Source organism: Ailuropoda melanoleuca, chromosome 5, assembly GCF_002007445.2.
Source record: "Ailuropoda melanoleuca isolate Jingjing chromosome 5, ASM200744v2, whole genome shotgun sequence".
Classification (NCBI taxonomy): domain Eukaryota; kingdom Metazoa; phylum Chordata; class Mammalia; order Carnivora; family Ursidae; genus Ailuropoda; species Ailuropoda melanoleuca.
Window position 1 is genome coordinate 50,638,804 of NC_048222.1, and position 21,921 is coordinate 50,660,724.

Sequence of the window (21,921 nt, forward strand, 5' to 3'; positions counted from 1 at the left end):
CCAAGGGATCTCATTTTAAGAATGACATTAGAACGTTGATTATTCTGTAAACGGACCATTGTTCCTTCCTGTTTTTTAAGTCTTGGGTAAATATAATCTGACACTGAGTTAGGTGTTAACTGACACCATATCTTTTTTTTTTCTTTCAAGATTTTATTTAAAGTCAAGTAATTCGCATGTAGTGGAGTATTAGTTTCAGATGTAGAATTTAGTGACTCATCAGATACATGTAACACCCAGTGCTCATTCCATCACAACACCCAGTGCTCATTCCATCACATACTCATCACCCACTTGCCCCTCCCCCGTTACCTCCCCTCCAGCAACCCTCAGTTTGTTTTCTACAGTTAAGAGTCTCTTGTGGTTTGCCCCACTCTCTGTCTTTATCTTATTTTTTCTTCCCTCCCTACGTTCATCTGTTTTCTTAAATTCCATATATGTGTGAAATCAATGGTATTTATCTTTCTCTGACTTATTTCACTTAGCATAATACATTCTAGTTCCATCCACATCATTGCAAATGGCAAGATTTCATTCTTTTTGATCACTGAGTAGTATTTCAGAGTGTGAGTGTGAGTGTGTATGCACACCACATCTTTATCCATTCATCAGTTGATGGGCATTTGGGCTCTTTCCATGTTTCGGCTGTTGTGGATAGTGCTGCTATAAACATTGGGGTGCATGTGCCCTTCAAATCACTATTTTTTTTCCTTTGGATAAATACCTAGTGTAATTGCTGAATTGTAGCATATTTCTATTTTTAACTTTTTGAGGAACCTCCATACAGTTTTCCAGAGTGGCTACACAAGTTTGCATTCCCACCAACAGGATAAGAGGGTTCCCCTTTCTCCGCATCCTTGCCAATATCTGTTGTTTCCTGACTTGTTAATTTTAGCCATTCTGATCATAACTGACATTATATGTTGCTTGATCAACCTACAGTTTAAGTTATGAACCAGGAAAACCAGTTGTAAACTAATCAAGATCTCCACATGACCTGGAATAATCTGTAGCTTGTTACATAGCACTGGTTTCAAAATTATGAATAGATAACCTAAAAATATTTCCTCAGATTAAAACAAAATCATTGAATATCTGTATCGTCCCAATGGAGAACGGGCTTAATAATGAAATCCTTTTTCTTTGGAAATTAGAACCACTAAAAATTGAATAGGCCATCTTACAATATAGAGCCTTATCAGGAGAAGTGTTCACGTTGATGTAACCCATTATTTAGGAGTATGGCCATTTCCACGTCCATCAGGAAGTGCAGCTGTACTACTTCTGAACTCATTGCCAGTTCTGAGATTTCATAAAATTAAAGAAATTGGGGGACCTGCTCCAGTATGGTTGCTTTTAATTTGGGACTCTCTGTTTTCTCTTTGACATGTAAGATGTCAAAGTATAGAATTTTGAATCATAAGCAGTTTTATTCTTAACATTGCCTACTATTTTTTTAGGAGGAATAACTTCAGCTGTTTATATGTCTACAAGGTACTTTTTATACTTATCCACTAAAGAATATATTACAGATAAGGTCATTGTAAAAAAAAAAAAAAAATCATTCTTCCAAAAGGGGAATTCTTCTCTTTTACATGTCCTTATTTAAAAAAAAAAAAAAATTTTTTTTAATTAATCTCTACACCCAACTTGGGGCTCAAACTCATGACACCAAGATCAAGAGTCACATGCTTTACCAGTTGAACCCACCAGGCTCCCCAGAATCCCTCTCTTTTAATGGAATAAGTAAGAATCAACATTTCACATTCTGAAGTCACGCTCAGGATTTAACAAGCAAATTTTGCATTGATCCTCTTGATACTTAACTTTGCCAATCTTTCACACATCCCTTTTGCCAAAGTAAAAAATTTTGGTGTACTAGTGTAGTGAAAAAAACATTAAAACCTAAATCCCAGAGAGAGAACAGGATGGATATATTACATTTCTCATTAGACTCATTGCCCTGCTTCTCTTTATTTGGTGTCAGTTTTTTTAGGCCCATACATAGGCCAGTACTGTGTCATAGGAGCCCAGTGGCCAGTGTTTTCTTTATTGCCTTATGTGTTTAAAGTTTCTTGTTTTAAGCGTGACATTTAATGTCATATTAAAACTTAATGTGACTCTTAAATCTCTTGTTCTTAATTCTGACAATACAGTGGTGACCCAGATAGTTAAGAGTCTCTGCCCTGGGTGAACATACAGCCTAATGGAAGAGACAGACAAGTAAATTGGCTGTTATGTAATTACTATACGTCGTGAGAAGAGAAAAACAGAGTACGCTGATAGGTAAATACTATGAGGGTGTCACAGGAGGGCACTGCTTTAAATAGGGTAGTTGTTAGAAACACTTCTGAAATAACGTTTCAGCTGGGACTTGAAGAATAAGAACAGTAATTTTTCCAGGTAGAGGGAACGTGTCAAGTCTCTGAGGTGCAGAACAACTTCATTTACATTTTCTTTCTCTGCTGATTTAAACCATAAAAATGACTGACTTAACTTGCTACTGAAATGGTTATGATTTGATAGAATTCATTTAAATTGTCAGCACTGGAAAATAGTCACCTCTTCACTTTGTACCTTAAACCTTGACCCCTGAATCACTCAGAGTATTACATGTAGTCTCAAGTTAAATATGACATATTTAATCTAATACTTCCTGTAAAGGAATTCTGAATACATGTTAGCTCCTTTCCTCTCTCCCCACACCCCCACCAGAAGTATGTGGAATTTGGTGTGCGTATAGGAAGGACACAATCAAGAATAATACTGTTGTCTCCAAAACCTGCCCCTAGTGTCTCAATATGTTAAGGCTCTCTAGGGTCCCTACCTCCTCCTAAGCCTCACCCAATTTGACTTCTTAAATTTAGGTCATTTCAGGAATGTATTGTATGATATAAATATATACTTGTATATATTTCTATCACATATATAATACAATATAATATAAATATATATATAAGTATATATGATGTTTTATAATGTTTTAGCAACAGCTAGTATATTCAGCAGTTACGTAGAAGTTCCAGTTACCATTATACCCCCAGGCCTTCCAGTTGTTTTCCTTTGTTTCTTCTTCCTAAATCTCCTTTTGGCTCCCCACTACATGACATTATTAAGAAGCTACTCTGGTCAGTGCTGAAATAAGAGGCAAGGTGGGGAAATGTGATTGGATTCCCCTGGAATTCCTCTGACTCCCTCTTTGGTGTTTCTCAGGTAGTGGTTCTCCCAAAGGCCAACAATTACTGAGGAAGGCTGTGGTAGCCAGGATGAGATGTGGCCTTGGCTTGCCACTGAACTGGTAGAGGAAGAATTGGCTTTTTCCCTATGACTGCAGATTGAGAGAAAAACAGAACACCTGTTCCCACTTGAAGTTACTGCTTTACAAAGTACTTTTTCCTGGCAATAATTGGAGTGGTGGAGGTGAAGAAAGAACACTGGACCTTTGGAATCTCTCTCTGTGCCTTCATTTTTTTCCCTTATCAGTACAATGAGACTTGGTATAGATGATCCCTAAAGTCCCTTTTAGGCCTAATATATCATGTTTCTACTTTAAACCATATAGTTTTGTTTCTGCTGTCTGACTTGCATAATGTGTGTATAATTATCTCAGGACATGAATTTGATACATATGTGGAAATGTTAGAGCCCTACTGGTTGAGCTGAATATACTCATCTCAGAGTGCAGGGTTGGATTCTAATTGGAAAACTTTGTACTGCAGGTATCTCTTACAGTGAGTTTTTTGGATGCTCTTGAAAGCAGCGGTACTGTATATCCTGAGGATGAAACAAGCTAACTAAACCTGAATTAGTCTCCAAAGAATTATGATCAGTGAAATTTGTGGTGGATGACTTGAGGATGTGGTTTTGAATTTTGGTAAAGTGGTCAAATTGTATTGAAATAGCACTGTCCTGTGTGACTCTGATTTCTGTTGCTCTAAATTGGTCCCTCCTTCTTTTGCAGGAGCTATTGTGACAATCTTGGTTACCATCCATTAAGTGCTGCTGACTTTGGAAAGATCATGAAAAATGTCTTTCCAAACATGAAGGCACGTCGTCTGGGCACAAGAGGCAAATCTAAATATCCTTTACCGAAATGGTTTTTTAGTAATCTCATTAGTAATCACTTAGAACATCTGCTGTTGTAGTTCAACTAGCAACTATATTTAGAAGTAAATTTAAGTCAACAAGTATAAACAACTCAAAGTTCTTAGAATAACTGCAAACATTATTTTCCTGGCTATATATCAAAGTGCAAGAGAGATAATAAATAGTGGTTTTAGGATTATGATAGATTTCACCATATTCTGTGACTGTAATGTGTGTTCTTAATGGCCTGATCTCCTTTTCTTTAACAATAAGAATTAACTGAGATAGGCCACAGTGCAGCTATTGTAAATCATATCCGTAAAAGTGGAGAAAGAGGTTAGCTGTCTTCTTCCTGTAATTTAGAAACATTGGGATCTCCTTGGCAAAATATACACCATTCAGGAAAAATTCCTGTGGAACTTGTCCTGGAAGATTATATTCTCTTTAAAGTATTTTTTCAGCCAACCATTTAAAGCCTGTATAAAATTAAAGCCAGAGCATAGGAAAGGTCCCTCTTATGACAGACATACTTAGTAGCAAACAGAAGGAAATGAAAATAAAGAATTTATTAAAGTCCTTCTGACTCTTGGAAGAAGATTGTAAAATAAAGGGTCTCTATATTAGAAAAACATTACTTCTCTTTACTTAGCCCTTGGCCTTTTTCAAAGCCCAGAAACCTGCTTCATGGAGGAGATGAGAGGAAAGGGGGAGGAAGGAGACACTGCTTTTCTAAAACAGCTTCAGGTGCTCTTTGCTCACTTGTTGCGTGACCCATCCTCATTCTCTGAGTACAAGCAAAACTGTCTTGATGGGTCTTTGGCATGTTACAGGCGATAATCCTGTGTGTTTCAGTGGAAAAAGAACTGAAAAGGTTAAAGCCCTTGTGACACTCTTAAGAGTTGTTTTTGTCCCAGTGCCCTGGGCTAAAGTTTCCCTGTGCTGTGCCAGGTTTCCATCTGGATATTCCTTTCCTCCCGACCTATTTGTTACTGGTGGTTGGCACAGCCTACTAGGAACATTTATTCATAAAATTTATAACAGATGAGAATCATTTTGTTTCATTTAAGACAGTAACATTCTACAAAGACTCTTCTAGTTTCAAAAGAGTAAAAGTGTCCTGAATTTATAATATTGAGGTTTCTCTTACTGAAAAACTCTGAAAGTAGATGTTATCTCGTGCTGATTTTATTCTTATATATGGTTACTTCTCAAATGCTAATTACATATAAGCAGTTCATTTAATTTAGAATGCTTTAGACCTTAACTGTTTATTACATATTGCTACAGTGGACTGAGGAAAAAAGCCTTTGTTCATATGCCAACACTGCCCAATCTTGATTTTCACAAAACTGGAGATGGGGTAAGAATTCTGCCTTTTCTTTTTAATAAGTAGAATTATACTTTAATATCAACATTGAAATGCATACTGCATTGTCTCATTTGGGTAAAACCGGGGACCAGGAACTATGCCTTTTACAAAATAAATGAGACAAAAAATTTAACAGTGGCTGAAAAATTTTTGCATATCTGACTTACATCAACATGGCTCACGAAATTAGGAGGCACATAGGTCTAACTAGAATCTAAATATATCCATGATGTAAATTTAAGTCAACAAGTATAAACAACTCAAAGTTGTTTGAGATAGATAGATATATATATAGTCAAGAGGAAAAATTAAGTGGTGGAGTATGAATGTCTTTTTTTTTCTTTTTGATTTACTTATGTATTTATCTAATACCACCTAGGTGTACACAAGACTTGAGGTGGCCAAAAGTACGAAGAAGAGAAAATACAGCTAGTGGCATTGTTTTATTGATGTCAGAAAAGTCTTTTAGAAAGATTCCTAATATCCCTTAGGCTTCATATATGTTTCACGACCATTTCGGTGTTATAGTCCCAGTGCTCCTGGCGGCTGTGCCCTGGCCCGGTGGTGCAGGCATTGGCCTCTTATTTGCGCGGCTCTTCTGTGCCCGCCAACAGGGCATTTTATACGACTTTGACCCGACAGATCTAGATTACATCTTCTAAGTAAGAATACATGTCTTCGATGTGCTTCAGTTTATATTTCTCTGAACTTTCTTTTATAAGTTAACTTTTCCTTTTTCCTTTGTTTAGTTGGAAGGAACTGAACCTTCTGGGCAGCTTCAAAATATTGATGAGGAAGTTATCTCTTCTGCTTGCCGTCTTGTGTGTGAATGGGCCCAGAAAGTGTTAAGCCAGCCATTTGACACAGTCTTGGAATTAGCCCGCTTCCTTGTAAAAAGTCATTATATAGGCACCAAGTCGATGGCAGCTCTAACAGTAATGGCAGCAGCACCACCAGGTACAAAATTACCATTAACAAGCTAAAAAGGACAGAGGTGTTACTGCATTTTAGAGTTCGTAGGAAAAGTAGTTTCGCCAGAGAACTTCTTTGTCTTTTTAGTGTTTATATGAGTTTACCCTCACTTCACTTAACTCTAAGTTCAGATGGGTTTGTTGAGCCAAGAAAAATAGTAATAATTATAGTCATTTCATTATAAAGCTTAAAGCTGTAGTTTTTCTTTAGTATATTGCTCTGCTGAAACATGAAACTTTAAGATTTCCCAGTTGGTATTTCATTAATTTTTCCGTTGCTATTTTAAAATTTAAAGAATATGTGTATATGTACTTTTAAATATATATGTGTGTCTAAATTAATAAATTTTAGATAAGATTAAATTTTTAAAATGACTTGCTAGCTTCCTATTAGAAACTAATAATTATAAATAAAATGATCTTTGGATAATGTGAGAGGTACCTTAGTGTCACAAAAAGCAAACTATATGAAGCATTATTATAAAATAGCAAGAGTGATTTTTTTAAAATATACATTCAAATGAATATTTTTGTTCAAATAAGGATTTTTTCATCTGATAGGTTTAGGAGTTGACAGTATTGGAATAAACAACTCCCTCCTAAATTAATAGCTGTGTAAAGTACCTGTTCTGTTGCAGTTTTTTAAATGTCTCATTTCAGTCATACCTTATAAACCTAAGGAAGAATGAGTAAGTTGTATTATTACTCTAGGAAATTATAATTTCTGTGAAAAATGTATTTATGTGAAACTTGTTTTCCAGAGATGATGATTCTAATTATTAAATGTAAATAATTTAAAATCTATAATAGATTTCTCCCAGCCAGAATTATAGTTTCTTAAATAACTTCACTTTTTTTAAATAACTTCACTTTTTAAATCTTAATAATTTTAACAATTATTTTTCTTTCATTTTATACTTATCAGAAGCTTTACATATTTGGGGGGTATAAAATTGTTCTGTTCTTTCATCGTATTGTCAATTGAGGACTCACTTCAGCAAAATAATCTCTTATCAAAACTTTGTCATGATTTTCTTTGTCTAGATTGTAAACTGTATGACTTAAATTTGTTCACTTACACTTACACATGAACAGAAGAGTGCTTGGGTAGCCTTATCTGGGTAGATTGCATATATTTCCTCATTTCTCCCCCCCAGCAGTCCTGTGAGACAGGTGGTATAAACTCCCATTTTACAGAGCAGGAAACAGGCTTACGGAGGTTAAGTAATTTGTCCATGGCCAGATAAACAGTGGGACCAGGATTTGAATTCCAGTTTATTGTTCTCAAAAGACCAGATTAACTGCATTACATCATGCTGTCTTCTTATCTTCTGGCAAAAACGAGGTTTTAAAAGATAGGGGCTCTTCAGCTTCCTGTGTTCTCTTTCTCTTACCCCTGCTGACACCCAGATTAGTACTTGAACAAGCTGAGGACTTAGGAGGTTTCATGGGAAAAGAAACATCTCCATCTTATTTTCCGCGTTGCTCACAAAGTCTGACTGAAGTGGTGAATGATAGGATGAATGAATTTTTAAAGCATAAGTGTAAAGAGAGGTGTGTTTTTTAAACAAAAATACTAAAAATTTCATATATAAACATTTCACTTTGTGAAAGTGTTCAGTAATTTATCAATTATATCATTACTCAAAACATTTTTAGACTCTTAAAAATTTTGTTCTCAAACCACTGCCATATTTTTTTTAATACCTTTGGTGATTAATCTTCATCCTTTGAAGGTGAATTTGGTTTTTTATAAATATAGTCTCCATATTAAGAACAGGTTGTGTTACAAATGTCCTTTTGTAAGTCAGCTGCTTGGAAATCATTCCTGTCCAGAAATCCTGGCAGGAGGGAAACAGCTGAGCTTTGAGCCATTGGCAGAGGCTTTCGGGTGCAGGTGCTGAGAAGCCAGAGCCCAGGCTGGGGGCCAGGAGGGAGCAGTACAGTTTGAGCTGGACTTGAAGGGAGAAAATGGTACTTAGGTGATCAAAAGGGGGTCAAAAGATGAGGGATTATTGAGGAGTGAGTGTGCAGGAGGGATTATTGAGGAGTGAGTGTGCGGGAAAGAGTTTAAGTCACTACTTCTCTCCTTCCAGTCCCCGCTCCGCAAGTTGTTGATGAAAAGCAGAAATTGGGCCGGGGAAAGGGTGTACCAGGAGGATGGTGTGGTCCTCCCCTTTCCTCTTCACTGTTTTTACCAGCCACAGCTTCCTCTGTAATGTTCATAATGCTATACCCTAAATGTGAAATGAGCTGTTTTAAAAATTGATTGTATTATATCAGTTGTTCTTAACTTAAAATTTACCTCTTGCTTAATTTATCATTCCTTTTTTCTCAGTGTTGCTCTTATTACTGCTTTGAAAAGTTTTCTCAGTGACACTGTTTCAAAATACCTTAACCTCAGTTTTATGCAGAAGCTCTGCTTTATTACTCCTGTGTCATTACTGTAATAATTGTATAGTGGCAGTTAAAATAGTGCCTCTTTTTGTGAATTTCTGGTAGAATTAAACGCTTGTTTTCCCTATACACATTTTTTCTAAATATGAATGATTTCAGCAAATATTTATTGAACGCCCCTGGTGAGCTGAATATTTAAATCATGAAAATGCATGCATTTCTAATTAGAGAACTGGGGAAGGAAATTTCTGACATTTGATAAGATGTGAAACATGCTCCCTTGGTATTTGTTTATCTTAATTTCTGCATATTTATAACATAGCTACTTCTCTTTTCAAAATCTTCATCTGTTATTTGCTGATTTAACTGAAATGGTCACCTGAGTTGAACCATATATTAAGATGTCAATTAAAACCATATTGACAAATGTTTTTAAACTGAAAGTCTAACACTTAGGCTTTATAAAGAGATTGTGAGTTAAAATTTGCTGGTTTTTGGTTGCTTTGTCCAGTAGATGGCTACATAGTCAAAGAAATTGAGTTGTGACTGCCTTCTATGAAACAGAGTATTTATTTTAGCTTCCTTTTCTGTTTATTTTCAGGAATTAAAGGAATTACCCAGGCGTCTGCTTTTATACCTACAGCTGAGAGTAATTCTTTTCAGCCTCAAGTGAAGACTTTGCCTTCTCCTATTGATGCTAAACAGCAATTGCAACGGAAAATTCAGAAGAAGCAGCAAGAACAGAAACTGCAGTCCCCTTTGCCAGGAGAATCCTCAGGCAAAAAACCAGAAGGCGCTACAACCAATGGAGTGACTAATCTTTCTAATGGAAATCCAGCAATCCTGTCTCCTCAGCCTATTGGTATCGTTGTGGCAGCTGTCCCTAGTCCCATTCCGGTAATACCATTAAATAAATAAGTGTTAGACCTCACTGGGATGGTGGGAGATCATTTGTTTAGTTAAAAGCGACACATGAGAAGGAGGCAAGAATAGGTATAGATTCAGTTACAGATTCATTTTGTGAGCACAGATGGATTCAGCTTCAGTCAGTTGTCTTTTAAAGATTTTACTTATTTATTTGTTTGAGAGAGAGAGCATGGGCAGGGGGAGGGGCAGGTGGAGAGAGAGAGAATCTCAAGCAGACTTCCTCCTCAGCATGGAGCCTGATCTGGGGCTCGATCCCAGAGCCCTGAGATCATGACGTAAGCCGAGATCAAGAGTCCGACACCTAACTGACGAGCCACCCAGGCGCCCTGTCGGTTGTTTGTTATTCACAAAAACGATGTTGATTTTGACAAAGCAAGCTGTAGAATGAACACAAGTGAAAATACAGAGATTTAAGACGTGCACAGTGTGCACACATAACCAGTCAGAGCTTTATATAAGAGAGGAGTCATTTTCAGAATTGTTTCAGCCCGAGCTAAGCCAGGATGATCGAGTGCAAACTTTTTTTGGTTTAAACTTTTCTTTTTAACATTCAGATGGAGGAGAGTGGTAAAGCATATTGATAGCACCTTAATATAGACCTATTGCTGTGGCTTGTTGGACATAGGGCCTTGGACAGGTTTCTCAGCTGTTCTGAATCTGTTTCCTTATTAACAGAGGTTATAGTCTCCTTTCCTATCTCACACAACTGAGGTTATGATGAAGGGGCTTTTAAAATGGGAGGGCATCATTCTAAAACAAAGTGGTATTTTATGTTATTGTTGATGATATCATCAAGGAGATCTTTTATCTTTGTTTTTCTTATTAACATCATGTCATTAAAACATGATATACCTGGTAACCACACTCATATGCTATTCACTGTAGAACAAACTTGGGGAGACAGTAGTTTTATCTGAGACTGTATCCACAGTGGTTTTTAATTACTAATGTCCAATGACATTATGACAGTCCCCCAATGAGCGAGTCACTTTCTTGGCCCAGAGGTAGATACCTTTATAAAGGTTGCATGTTTTTTCAAGATTTTATCTTCTCTTCCTATAACCTTCTTAAAAATGATTATTTTGGCAAATATTCATCACAAATGTGAGTTTTTAGTCTTGTTAATTGAAAATATCTTAGTGTTTTTATATTTAATATTTTGTAACTTAATATTTTATGACTATATTGCACTGCATTACAGTTTTTATAATATTTGTGTCTGATTGTATAGAACCTGGTCTAACATATATCTGTAAATATCTAGATAGATAGATAGATAGATAGATAGATAGATAGATAGATAAGAACTCTTGTCTAACAGAGGAACTTTTTTTCTTTTTAGCATTACATTTATTAAATGGCTTAATACTATACAAATATGTGAATTACTGTTTCTATCCCAGACTTGTTAAATCTGACTTTTTTGTTTTCTACCTTTTTAACAGGTCCAGAGGACCAGGCAGTTGGTAACTTCACCAAGTCCAATGAGTTCTTCTGACGGCAAAGTTCTTCCCCTCAACGTACAGGTGGTCACTCAGCACATGCAGTCTGTGAAACAGGCACCAAAGACTCCTCAGAACGTTCCAGCCAGTCCTGGTGGGGATCGTTCTGCCCGGCACCGCTACCCTCAGATCTTACCCAAACCAGCCAACACCAGTGCACTCACCATTCGCTCCCCAACTACTGTCCTCTTTACTAGCAGTCCCATCAAAACTGCTGTTGTACCCACTTCACACATGAGTTCTCTAAATGTGGTGAAAATGACAGCAATATCCCTCACGCCCAGCAACAGTAGTGCCCCTCTTAAACATTCTGCCTCAGTAAACAGTGCTACAGGAACAATAGAAGAGTCAAGGACCATTCCACAGATCAAGAATGGTTCTGTTGTTTCACTTCAGTCTCCTGGCTCCAGGACCAGCAGCACCGGGGGGACATCTGCTGTGGAAGTCAAAGTGGAACCGGAAACATCATCAGATGAGCATCCTGTACAGTGCCAAGAGAACTCTGATGGGACTAAAGCTCCCAAAACAACACCTAGTGCCCTTTTGGGGCAGAAAAGTAATACAGATGGAGTCGTGCAAAAACCTTCAAATGAAGGTGTCGTTGAAGTAAAATCAACTAAGGTCTGTGACCAGAGGACCAAATGTAAAAGTCGCTGTAATGAAACTCAGCCAGGCACTTCAACAGGCAATAATCCAAGCACTGTCACCCTCCCAGTTGCCACTCAGAACTTAACTTTCACCAGCACCAGCTCACCAGCTAATGGTGACTCAATAAATAAAGACCCTAAATTATGCACTAAAAGTCCAAGAAAGCGACTGTCTTCTGCATTGCAAGAGTCCCAGGTGCCTCCCATAAAGAAACCAATTGTGGAACAGCTTTCTGCAGTTATCATAGAAGGTCAGAAACCAGGCAGTGTTGAGAAGGACCAAAAGGTTCCACATTCAGGGAAAATAGAAAGTTCATCAGCCGGTGCTCAGATTCCTGGCAAGGTATCAATAAATGTCAATTCGCACGTAGCGGCAAATCGACCCTTGAATTCTTCTGTTCTCGTTGCCAGTGATTCAGCTTCAGAACAGCAAACACCATCATCATCTCCAGATATTAAAGTAAAACTTGAAGGGAATGTCTTTCTTTTGGACAGTGATACAAAACCAGATGGCAGCTTTAGTTCAAATGAATGGCAGCAGGTCAGTAAGGATTCTGAGTTTATATCTGCCGGCTGTGAACAACAGCAAGATATCAGTGTTATGACAATTCCTGAGCACTCTGATATCAATGACTTAGAGAAGTCTGTTTGGGAATTAGAAGGAATGCCACAGGACACATATACCCAGCAGCTGCATAGCCAGATACAAGAATCTTCTTTGAATCAAATACAAGCACAGTCTTCAGATCAGTTACCTCTACAGTCTGAACTGAAAGAGTTTGAGCCTTCTGTTTCCCAGACAAATGAAAGCTACTTTCCTTTTGATGATGAGCTGACACAGGATAGTATTGTGGAAGAGCTGGTGCTTATGGAGCAGCAGATATCAATGAACAACTCTCATTCTTACGGTAACTGTTTGGGAATGACCCTTCAGAGTCAGTCAGTAACTCCAGGAGCTCCAATGTCATCTCATGCCTCCAGTACCCACTTCTATCATCCAATCCATAGCAATGGCACTCCGATCCACACACCTACACCCACTCCTACCCCAACCCCAACCCCAACCCCTACCCCAACCCCAACATCAGAAATGATTGCTGGGTCTCAGAGTCTGTCACGGGAGAGCCCTTGCTCCAGGCTAGCCCAGACCACACCTGTGGATAGTGCTTTAGGAAGTAGCCGACACACACCCATTGGTACTCCACATTCTAACTGCAGCAGTAGTGTCCCTCCCAGCCCTGTTGAATGCAGGAATCCATTTGCATTTACCCCGATAAGCTCCAGTATGGCGTATCATGATGCCAGCATTATCTCAAGTAGTCCTGTGAAACCGATGCAAAGACCCATGGCCACACACCCTGACAAAACCAAGCTTGAATGGATGAATAATGGGTATAGTGGGGTTAGTAATTCATCAGTTTCTGGCCATGGCATTCTCCCAAGCTATCAGGAACTAGTGGAAGACCGTTTCAGGAAACCTCATGCTTTTGCTGTGCCTGGACAGTCTTACCAGTCTCAATCCAGACATCATGACACTCATTTCGGTCGTTTGACTCCTGTCTCTCCTGTGCAGCATCAAGGTGCCACTGTAAATAACACCAACAAACAGGAGGGTTTTGCAGTCCCTGCCCCTCTTGATAATAAAGGAACTAATTCATCTGCCAGCAGCAACTTCAGATGCCGGAGTGTGAGCCCTGCTGTTCATCGCCAACGTAATCTTAGTGGAAGCACCCTGTATCCAGTATCTAATATCCCCCGATCTAATGTGACCCCCTTTGGAAGTCCAGTAACCCCAGAAGTTCACGTTTTCACAAATGTTCACACAGATGCATGTGCCAACAACATAGCTCAAAGAAGTCAATCAGTTCCATTGACAGTCATGATGCAGACAGCCTTCCCGAATGCTCTTCAGAAGCAAACAAACAGTAAAAAAATAACCAATGTTTTGTTGAGTAAACTTGATTCTGACAATGATGATGCAGTGAGAGGTTTGGGCATGAACAACCTGCCCTCCAATTACACAGCCCGGATGAATCTCACTCAGATTTTGGAAACTTCCACTGTTTTTCCTAGTGCCAATCCGCAGAATATGATCGATTCCAGCACTTCTGTTTATGAATTCCAAACACCATCTTACCTCACTAAAAGTAATAGCACCGATCAGATCAGTTTTTCTCCTGGAGATAATCAAGCACAATCAGAAATCGGAGAGCAACAATTAGATTTCAATAGCACTGTTAAAGACCTGTTGAGTGGAGACAGCTTGCAAACCAACCAGCAGCTGGTAGGTCAGGTAGCATCTGATCTCACTAATACTGCGTCTGATTTTTCTAGTGACATCAGGTTGTCTTCTGAGCTCTCAGGCAGCATCAACGATTTGAACACTTTAGACCCAAACCTACTGTTTGATCCAGGTCGTCAGCAGGGACAAGATGATGAAGCTACACTGGAAGAATTAAAGAATGACCCGTTATTTCAACAAATTTGCAGTGAATCCATGAGCTCTATGACTTCATCAGGTTTTGAGTGGATAGAAAGCAAGGACCATCCTACTGTTGAAATGTTGGGTTAAATAGTGTTTTATAATATGTAGCACACTGTATCTAAAGACATATGTATTGTATTTGTCTTAATGGAAGTGCCTCCCGCAGCAGAAACACTTACTATTAATTGTGACATTTTAAAAGAGTTTGCTGCAGAAGTGGTTTCTTCTTCAGTAGGAAATGGTTAGACTCGCCTCAGTTCTTAACAAGTTTCTGAAGACAGTAGGCTGTAGAAGAGCAAGTATTAGGTTTTAAACTTTGTAATGTTCCCCCATTTAATCACATTGTTTGCTAGTAAACAATTGACTAACCAGCTTTTACAAGAGCAGCCTAGATCTTTATTTTGTGTAAGTTCATTTTAATTCATCAGTTGATCTGCACAGAGTGTAGAGGAAACCATTGATTTTAGGTATAGGCTATTTTTTGTTGTTGTTGGCATTATCTTTTAGACATGAAATCATAGCTAAGGTAAACTGTAGACAAGAAGGTCTTCCTTGAAACAGGGATAATATTCAGGTTATTATCGGTATTTAGGCTTGAAGCATAGAGCTACTGTAGAATGAAAAAATCTCTGTAGGACTTTCTGGGACTTCAGTACCATTTGCACCTGCATCTTGAAGGGCTTAAATAGGAGAAAATAGTGGAAAATTAAATATTAATTTAAGGAAAGCAAAAGCTGCACTAAAATTTTTTAAAGGAAGAACTAGTAGCCATTTATATTTGTGACCTTGCATTAGTCTTATTTTAAAATTTAATTTTTAATATGGAGCCAGCACACACACAGAGACGTGCATGTACGTATGCGTGCACGCACAGACACACACACAAGCCACTAACTTCAGATATTGTAATTTCATAGAATAAATACAAGCGTGTTAGAAAAATATGTTTTATTATTTGGTAGTTGAGATAGGGGAATTTAGAAGGAAAATAAAAGCATTTCCTTAGTTTCATCACAACGGCTACATGCATATATTAAAATTCTACTTAAGATTTTGTTTGAAGTTTTTAATTATAATATTCCTAAGTTCTCAATTTAGTGACTGACTCCTTCACTGCTGAATATAGTAATACAAGTTGATCATGGGATCCCTTTGAAAAACAAGTAAACCAGAGGGAGGTAACATAAAAAAAACAAACAAACATTTCACCACCGGAGGTCTGAAGCCACGAATCTTTATGTTGCTGATAAAACACAGGGGATATCAATAGTACTTGAAGAAGAGGAGCATTTTATTACATGCTTAATTTATTTATTGTGATAACCACATTTGCAAAAGAAGCACTCAGGATGTGTTTTAAAATGTTTCTCTGTATGGCTCCCGTTTTGTTTTATGAATAATTATTTATGAATTTCTTGTTGATACAAATCTGCTCACTAGTTGACAGCTCCATTTGAGTGAGTTGAGGATTACTCTCAAATAGGTTTAAAAATTGCCATGAAGTTTTTAAAGCTGACATTAAACCATTGCCGTGCTACCCTGAACCTAGCTAGCTAAGCTTTCCTTTACCTTAATTAGTAAGCCAGTCAGAAGACTACAATCAATGAATATTTAACAAATGTGATGAAGGGTTTAATTTAATAAGGTTTCATTGTTCAATAAATTTGCAAGGTAGGGTATTAAACTTATATTTTGATAAATAAACGGTGCTAGGGTTGGCTCAGAGGTTTAGATATTGGTATGTCTTAGTTATTGGCATTTGTGTGTGTTTGCTGTTATCTTGATTTAATGATCTGTTAGATATTTTTTCCTGATGCTAGTTGTTTCTTCACTGTACATTGAGACACAGCACTACTGCACACCAAAGTATGCAATACCCAAAGGAAACTGTGTGATTTCTGTTAACAAATGATGGGAGCCTTTCTATATGAGATACTCTGAAAAGGAGATTTTGAGGCCATTCTAATCCCTTGTTTACATTATTAGCTTCCTACTAATATAAAAATAATGGAAATCTTTTTTTATAAAAATATAAAGACTGGAGGATTTTTAACCCTCTGTACAGTATTGCAGCAAACACTTTAAATTTGGTTGAATTCGTCCAGCAAACTTTCTGGGGTTCATATATTGCACTAAATTTGTTGAACCTGTGGTAGGCACATCTCTTAGGATAAATGCAACCAATACAGTCCACAGATTAAACTTTTTAAATGTGTTTCATTATGAAAAGACAAAATGTCATCAAAGTGACAGATAAAATTGTCTTATGTAGCAATGTGCATTGATCTCAATGAGATATTTCTATTTCTTATTCTCTTACATGAGAATATTACAGCAGGAAGAATTAAGTTTAGTTTGCCTCACCATGTTAATACATGATCACAAAATGTGCATGAGTGTTATTGACTTATCTTGTACAGTACTAGGTATTCCTGTAACCACTTTTTTTTTTCTTGGCTGTATTAAAACTGGTTCAGTGTTAACCAGGCAAGCATAGTTATTCACAAGTTATTTACTTTTTTATGTTTACTAATTCTGCTTATTGTTGAATATGTTCTTTTCTCAAATTATTTTCATTGTTTTCATGTTTAAAACATTTTCATACTGTTTATCATGATAAGACTTCATGAAGTAAATAATTTTGCATATAATTGCAATAAGCACTGACTTTTGAACTGAAAAGAAGGAAAGTTTTGTGTTTTTTTTTTGTGCAGTGCATCTGAGGTTCATATAATAGTCTTGTACTATAATGTGCTTTACTACACCATAAATGACAAAAAACAAGCCCTGTTTCATGTTTTCATTTAGTGCAAAAAGTCAGATTTCCCCAGTGTTTTGTTGTCTGTTGTACCTGCTGAAACTACGGTAGTTGAATAGCAGTAGCATTTCAGTTCTCTTTTTTTATTGAAAGTGCTCAAAAATTGTTTTTTAAATGTTTTCAAAAACAATTAAAAACATTTTATATTAAACTGACTGGGTCTTAAGGTGATTTGTGGGATTTATCTTGTATAGGCAGTGCGCCATTTTCAAACAGACCTGATGCCATTCTTCCTTAGATCTCATGAAATTCATAGAAATGGATAAAAATCAGCACAAGGCAGAACAGTGCTGCTAATCTGCTCTCTCCTATTAATCCAGAAGGATACACAGATCTTATTTTATTCATCAGACCTCTGCTGTTCTCTTAGGATGTATTACCGATGAGTGGGACACAGCATGGAGCTTTATGTTGTCCAGAAAAAGTCTTTGCTTTTGCATATTCACATAATGTTGGCTTTCAAGTTCTAGTCTGTGGAGTACCTGGCTATGTATGTTTTACGAAGCTTTGGATAGAAAAATAATAGGAAGAAGTAGAGAAGATTCTAAAGCACAACTGTGTCCCAGAGCAACATAGGCATTTTGGTGAACCAGAAATACAAAATGCACTGAACTCGTGAGCCAGAACCTGTGCTGGAGGTATGGAACCAGAAGTTTCAACTCCTACAGAGTAATGACACCAGGGTGTGAGATGGAGTTTCCTCACTCCTGAGCCAAACGGTCTCCTCATCTGTGTGTACAGATCCGTGTAGAACTGTGACAGCCCCACTGTCACCACAGGACTGCAGCCCTGACTGTGGACAGGTGGGGGAAGCAATTACAAAAGGAAAGAAGAGAGTAGCGATTGAGAAGGGGAGAAATAAGAAGCAGGAAGACTCCCACACAAAATGAACCTACAAATCAAAATTCTAAAGTACTCGAAAACGAAACTTATCCTAAGAAAGACAATCAGCACTCAAGATAAAAGGATGAACTCCCTGGATGGAATTTCAAAATAGTTATGTTAGGATTCTCAATGACAAAAAAAAATGTTTTTAATAATCAAGAGCAGGCAGACAAGAGCTAGTGGACACAGTGAACCAGTAATAAAATCTGGGGGGAAAATACTATGTAGCATCTGAGGTGCTTGGGCTGCACATTACAGAAAACCTAACACTGGCTTAAACCATGAGGATATTTACTTTTAGCTTAATTTTGAAGACAGGAGGTCAGGGTTTCATTCAGTGGCTCAGTGTTATCAAGGACTCTTCCTCTCGTTTCCGTTGCATCATCTTCAGCTTTGCTTTTCTGTGTCTGTTGCGTCGCGATCACAAGATGCCCATCACAGCTCCAAGGTTTTTATCCATACATCCCCAACAAGGTGGTAAGGGCAGCTCCCAGCCCTTTATCAAAGAGAAAAAATCCTTACCAGAATCTCCCATTAGACACTCCCTCCTCACCCTCCAGCCCCTCTTTAGTCTCTTTGGACAAACAAGATCAAAGGTCCATATGAAAGCCAATCAGTTTAGATTTTTTGATTCATCCTTGATAGCTAGAGGAAGGGCCCATCTGTGGTCAGCCACCTAAAATGAGTTCCGTAACCTCAAGACCTTGTTCCCACCTTCAAGGGGCTCACAGTCTTGTAAAGAACTAATTACATGTACTTCCCAAAGTACATGTATATGCTTTTCATAAATATTTATGTCCCAATATGATATGCAATCAGAAGAAAAGAGGTGAGAACTCACACTCTGAGGAGGTAAGAACAAGACAAAAGAAAGCTCATAGTAAAGACTACATTTAGAAATAGCTGTTAACTGGTGTAAACTCTTAACTGATATCCTGCCTTCCTTCTCTGACAAAGAATCAGGTGTTACTGAGTATCATAAATGCAAATTGCTTAAGCATCTATTACCATGATAGAAGACCATAATTTTTATTTTGTTGAATATATGAAGCAGAGATTGATTTTGATGTCCATTGCTATGAATGAATTTTTAAATAGAATGGGATCATGTATCAATATTATATAATCTGAGATTTTTATAAGTATGTATATGACCAGCCCTGGAGCTATAGTCTGTGTCCAAGGATAGAAAGGGAAAAAAGCAAAAGGACTACAATTTTTAAGATAGATTTTATTTCTATCTTAACTTTGGGGAGAAGGGAAAATAATTTTACGAACAAAATCTATCATGAAAATGGTCTTACTATATATAGAATATTTAGAATATTTCCTTGCACTAGACCTTCCATTAAGTATTTTGCACATATTCTCATTTCCTCATTGGGATAATTATGAAAGAATATAATTTCTCAAGTGAGAAAATTTTAGCTTGGGGATTAACTGGTAGGGATAACAACTAATAACAGGAAGAGCCAGGATTATAACTTGATTCCAAAGCCTAGTTATTAACCATTATGCTATAATTAAGATATTTGTTCAAAATACCTACTGTAGTAATTTGATTTGATGGCTTTTTTGAAATTTTTCTTCTGCTTTAAAATTTACATTTAGGTTTGATTTCGTGGGGATTTTATTTCTCTTAAACCGCCAATCCTTTTATCTCTTGCACTTCCTTTTCACTTTTGTTGCTTTGGGATTTTACCTGTATTTTGTAACTTTCCCCTAAGTTATTTAGTTCCTTTTCCTCCCTTCCCACCATGGAAATACATCCCCTGATGTATTGGAAGTCAAGGGAGAAAATAAGATTTACATACAAAATTGGGTTTTACACACAACTTTGCAAGTACGTTTCTTAGAGGCATACGGAATCATTTATTTTTAAACCACTTTTTAACATTTGATCAGGAAATAAAAACTATTCTGTTTGTTCAATAAATGATAAAGCACCTAAAATTTGTCCGTCTCTGTGCCAGTTGCTAAGGAAGACATTTTGAGATTTTACAATATAATGAAGATGCAAATGAACAGGCTTGCAGGATGCAATGAGGTCACTATAGCAGAGACTGCTGTTTGCCACTAATAGCATTCTCCGAGCCCTGCTTGAAAGACCACATTTACCAGCTTCCCTTGTAGTTAAGTGGAGCCACTTAAAAGTGCTCAACCAAAAGGGTGTCATCAAAAGACTTGTGTGCAAGTTTCTTTGAAGTGTACTTGCCCTCCTACCTCCCTGCTGCCTGGAATGCACCTGTGATGACTAGAACTCTAGTTAGCTCCCTTGGTCTTTGAGGTAAAGTCACACACTGGGGATGATGGAGTAACAGTATAGAAGGAGCCCAAGGCCCTGATGACAGTGAGGGAAACTGCCTGCTAGTCCTGACTGCTTGCCTCTGAATGTGTTTTACATGAGAGAAATTTCTTTCTTTTTTTTTTAAGATTTCCTTTATTTGAGAGAGGGAACACAAGCAGGGGGAGGGGCAGAGAGAGAAGCAGACTCCCCGCTGAGCAGGGAGCCAGATGTGGGTTGGAGCTCGATGTGGGGCTCAATCCCAGGACCCTGGAATCATGACCTGAGCTGAAGGCAGACGTTTAACCTACTAAGCCACCCAGGCGGCCCATAAGAGAAATTTCTTACTGGTTTAAGTCAGTTATTTTGACTGTTATGTCACAACACAAATCCAGATTATAACAGGTTTTCAGCAGCAGTGGGAAATGTTAAATTAATTTGAGGATCACTAAACCATCATGGATTCCCCTCAAGAATGGCAAACTGCATCTCTTTTTCATTGGAATTGGTAAATTATGAGAGGCTTTTAAGAAGGAATACCCTGATTTTAGCACAGCACTTGAATACTATTTCATAGCTGTTCAAAAAAAAAAAAAAGAAGAAGAATAGAAAAGAGATAAAAGACAAAATTAGGTGGATTACAGACTGATTAAATAATTGAAAAGAATTACTGAATCCAAGTAAAAGACATGACAACATTCCGGTCATTTGTTTCAGACCTGGTTTTAAGTCTCAGCTCTGCCATTTATAACCTGGGCAAGTTATTTGAATATGAGTTATGATAGCCATCTGGAGAGCATTTTCTAGTGGTGGCCCACATGGTTCTGGACTGTTTATTATTTTTTCCAGTATCTTGAATGAAGGCAAAGTTTTCTATGGCAAATATTGTGGCCTGGCTTGCCCAATTTCTGTTCCAGCCTCTTCCTGATAAGCAGATCCTGGGAAGCCAAAAACTACATTTCCTTGACTTCTTCACAGCTTAGGTTCTAGATATGAATTACATTCCATCTACCAGGTATATTCTTGAAAGATCTAGAGGATGAAAATGAGGCAGAAGTTGTCTTCCTACTTGCTTTCAGTGACTTCTTTGCAAACAAGCTCACAGTGACAAAGTTTCTCAGCAGCAGTGTTCTTGAGTTCATTCTTGAGATTCTTATATATCAAGGGTCCACACCCCATTGCCAAGTCACAGTTCTGTGAATGTCAAGATGCAGTCGAGTGGTGACAGCGATGGTAACAGCAGCAGTATCAGTGGCTTCCTGGTCTCTGGAGTGATTCCAGGTATGAACTCATTCTTTCGAAGGTGGTTCTGGGAGTGATTTCTTGAGGCACAGCCTAACGATTACGTATAAGCACCTAATTCCCTGTGTTAAATATTTTTCTGCTTAAAATACCTAGAACAAGCATTTCCTACACTTAACTCTTAGCATATGCCTATAGACTAGGAGTCAAGAACATCTGAGATCTAGACCTGGTTCTCTCATTCTTTTCCCCCTTTCTGTTCTTAATTAAGAATAATGATCACTGTACTGGTTACTTCCCAGAATCTT

General features: G+C 37.6%; 1 protein-coding gene across 3 annotated transcripts in view; it reads left to right on the top strand.

Moving 5' to 3' along the window:
- Positions 1 to 17,353, top strand: part of RFX7 (regulatory factor X7) — a 149,715-nt gene extending 132,362 nt beyond the window's left edge. For 2 of the 3 annotated variants that reach the window (XM_002922942.4, XM_019803462.2), the window contains exons 6-10: positions 3,962 to 4,078; positions 5,362 to 5,446; positions 6,205 to 6,412; positions 9,425 to 9,720; positions 11,196 to 17,353. In XM_002922942.4, coding sequence (XP_002922988.1) covers positions 3,962 to 4,078; positions 5,362 to 5,446; positions 6,205 to 6,412; positions 9,425 to 9,720; positions 11,196 to 14,471 — 3,982 coding nt within the window. In that variant the 3' untranslated portion in view covers positions 14,472 to 17,353. The remainder of the gene's footprint in view (positions 1 to 3,961; positions 4,079 to 5,361; positions 5,447 to 6,204; positions 6,413 to 9,424; positions 9,721 to 11,195) is intronic. The other variant, XM_034660946.1, reaches the window with a different exon arrangement.
- The last annotated feature ends 4,568 nt before the right edge of the window (positions 17,354 to 21,921 follow it).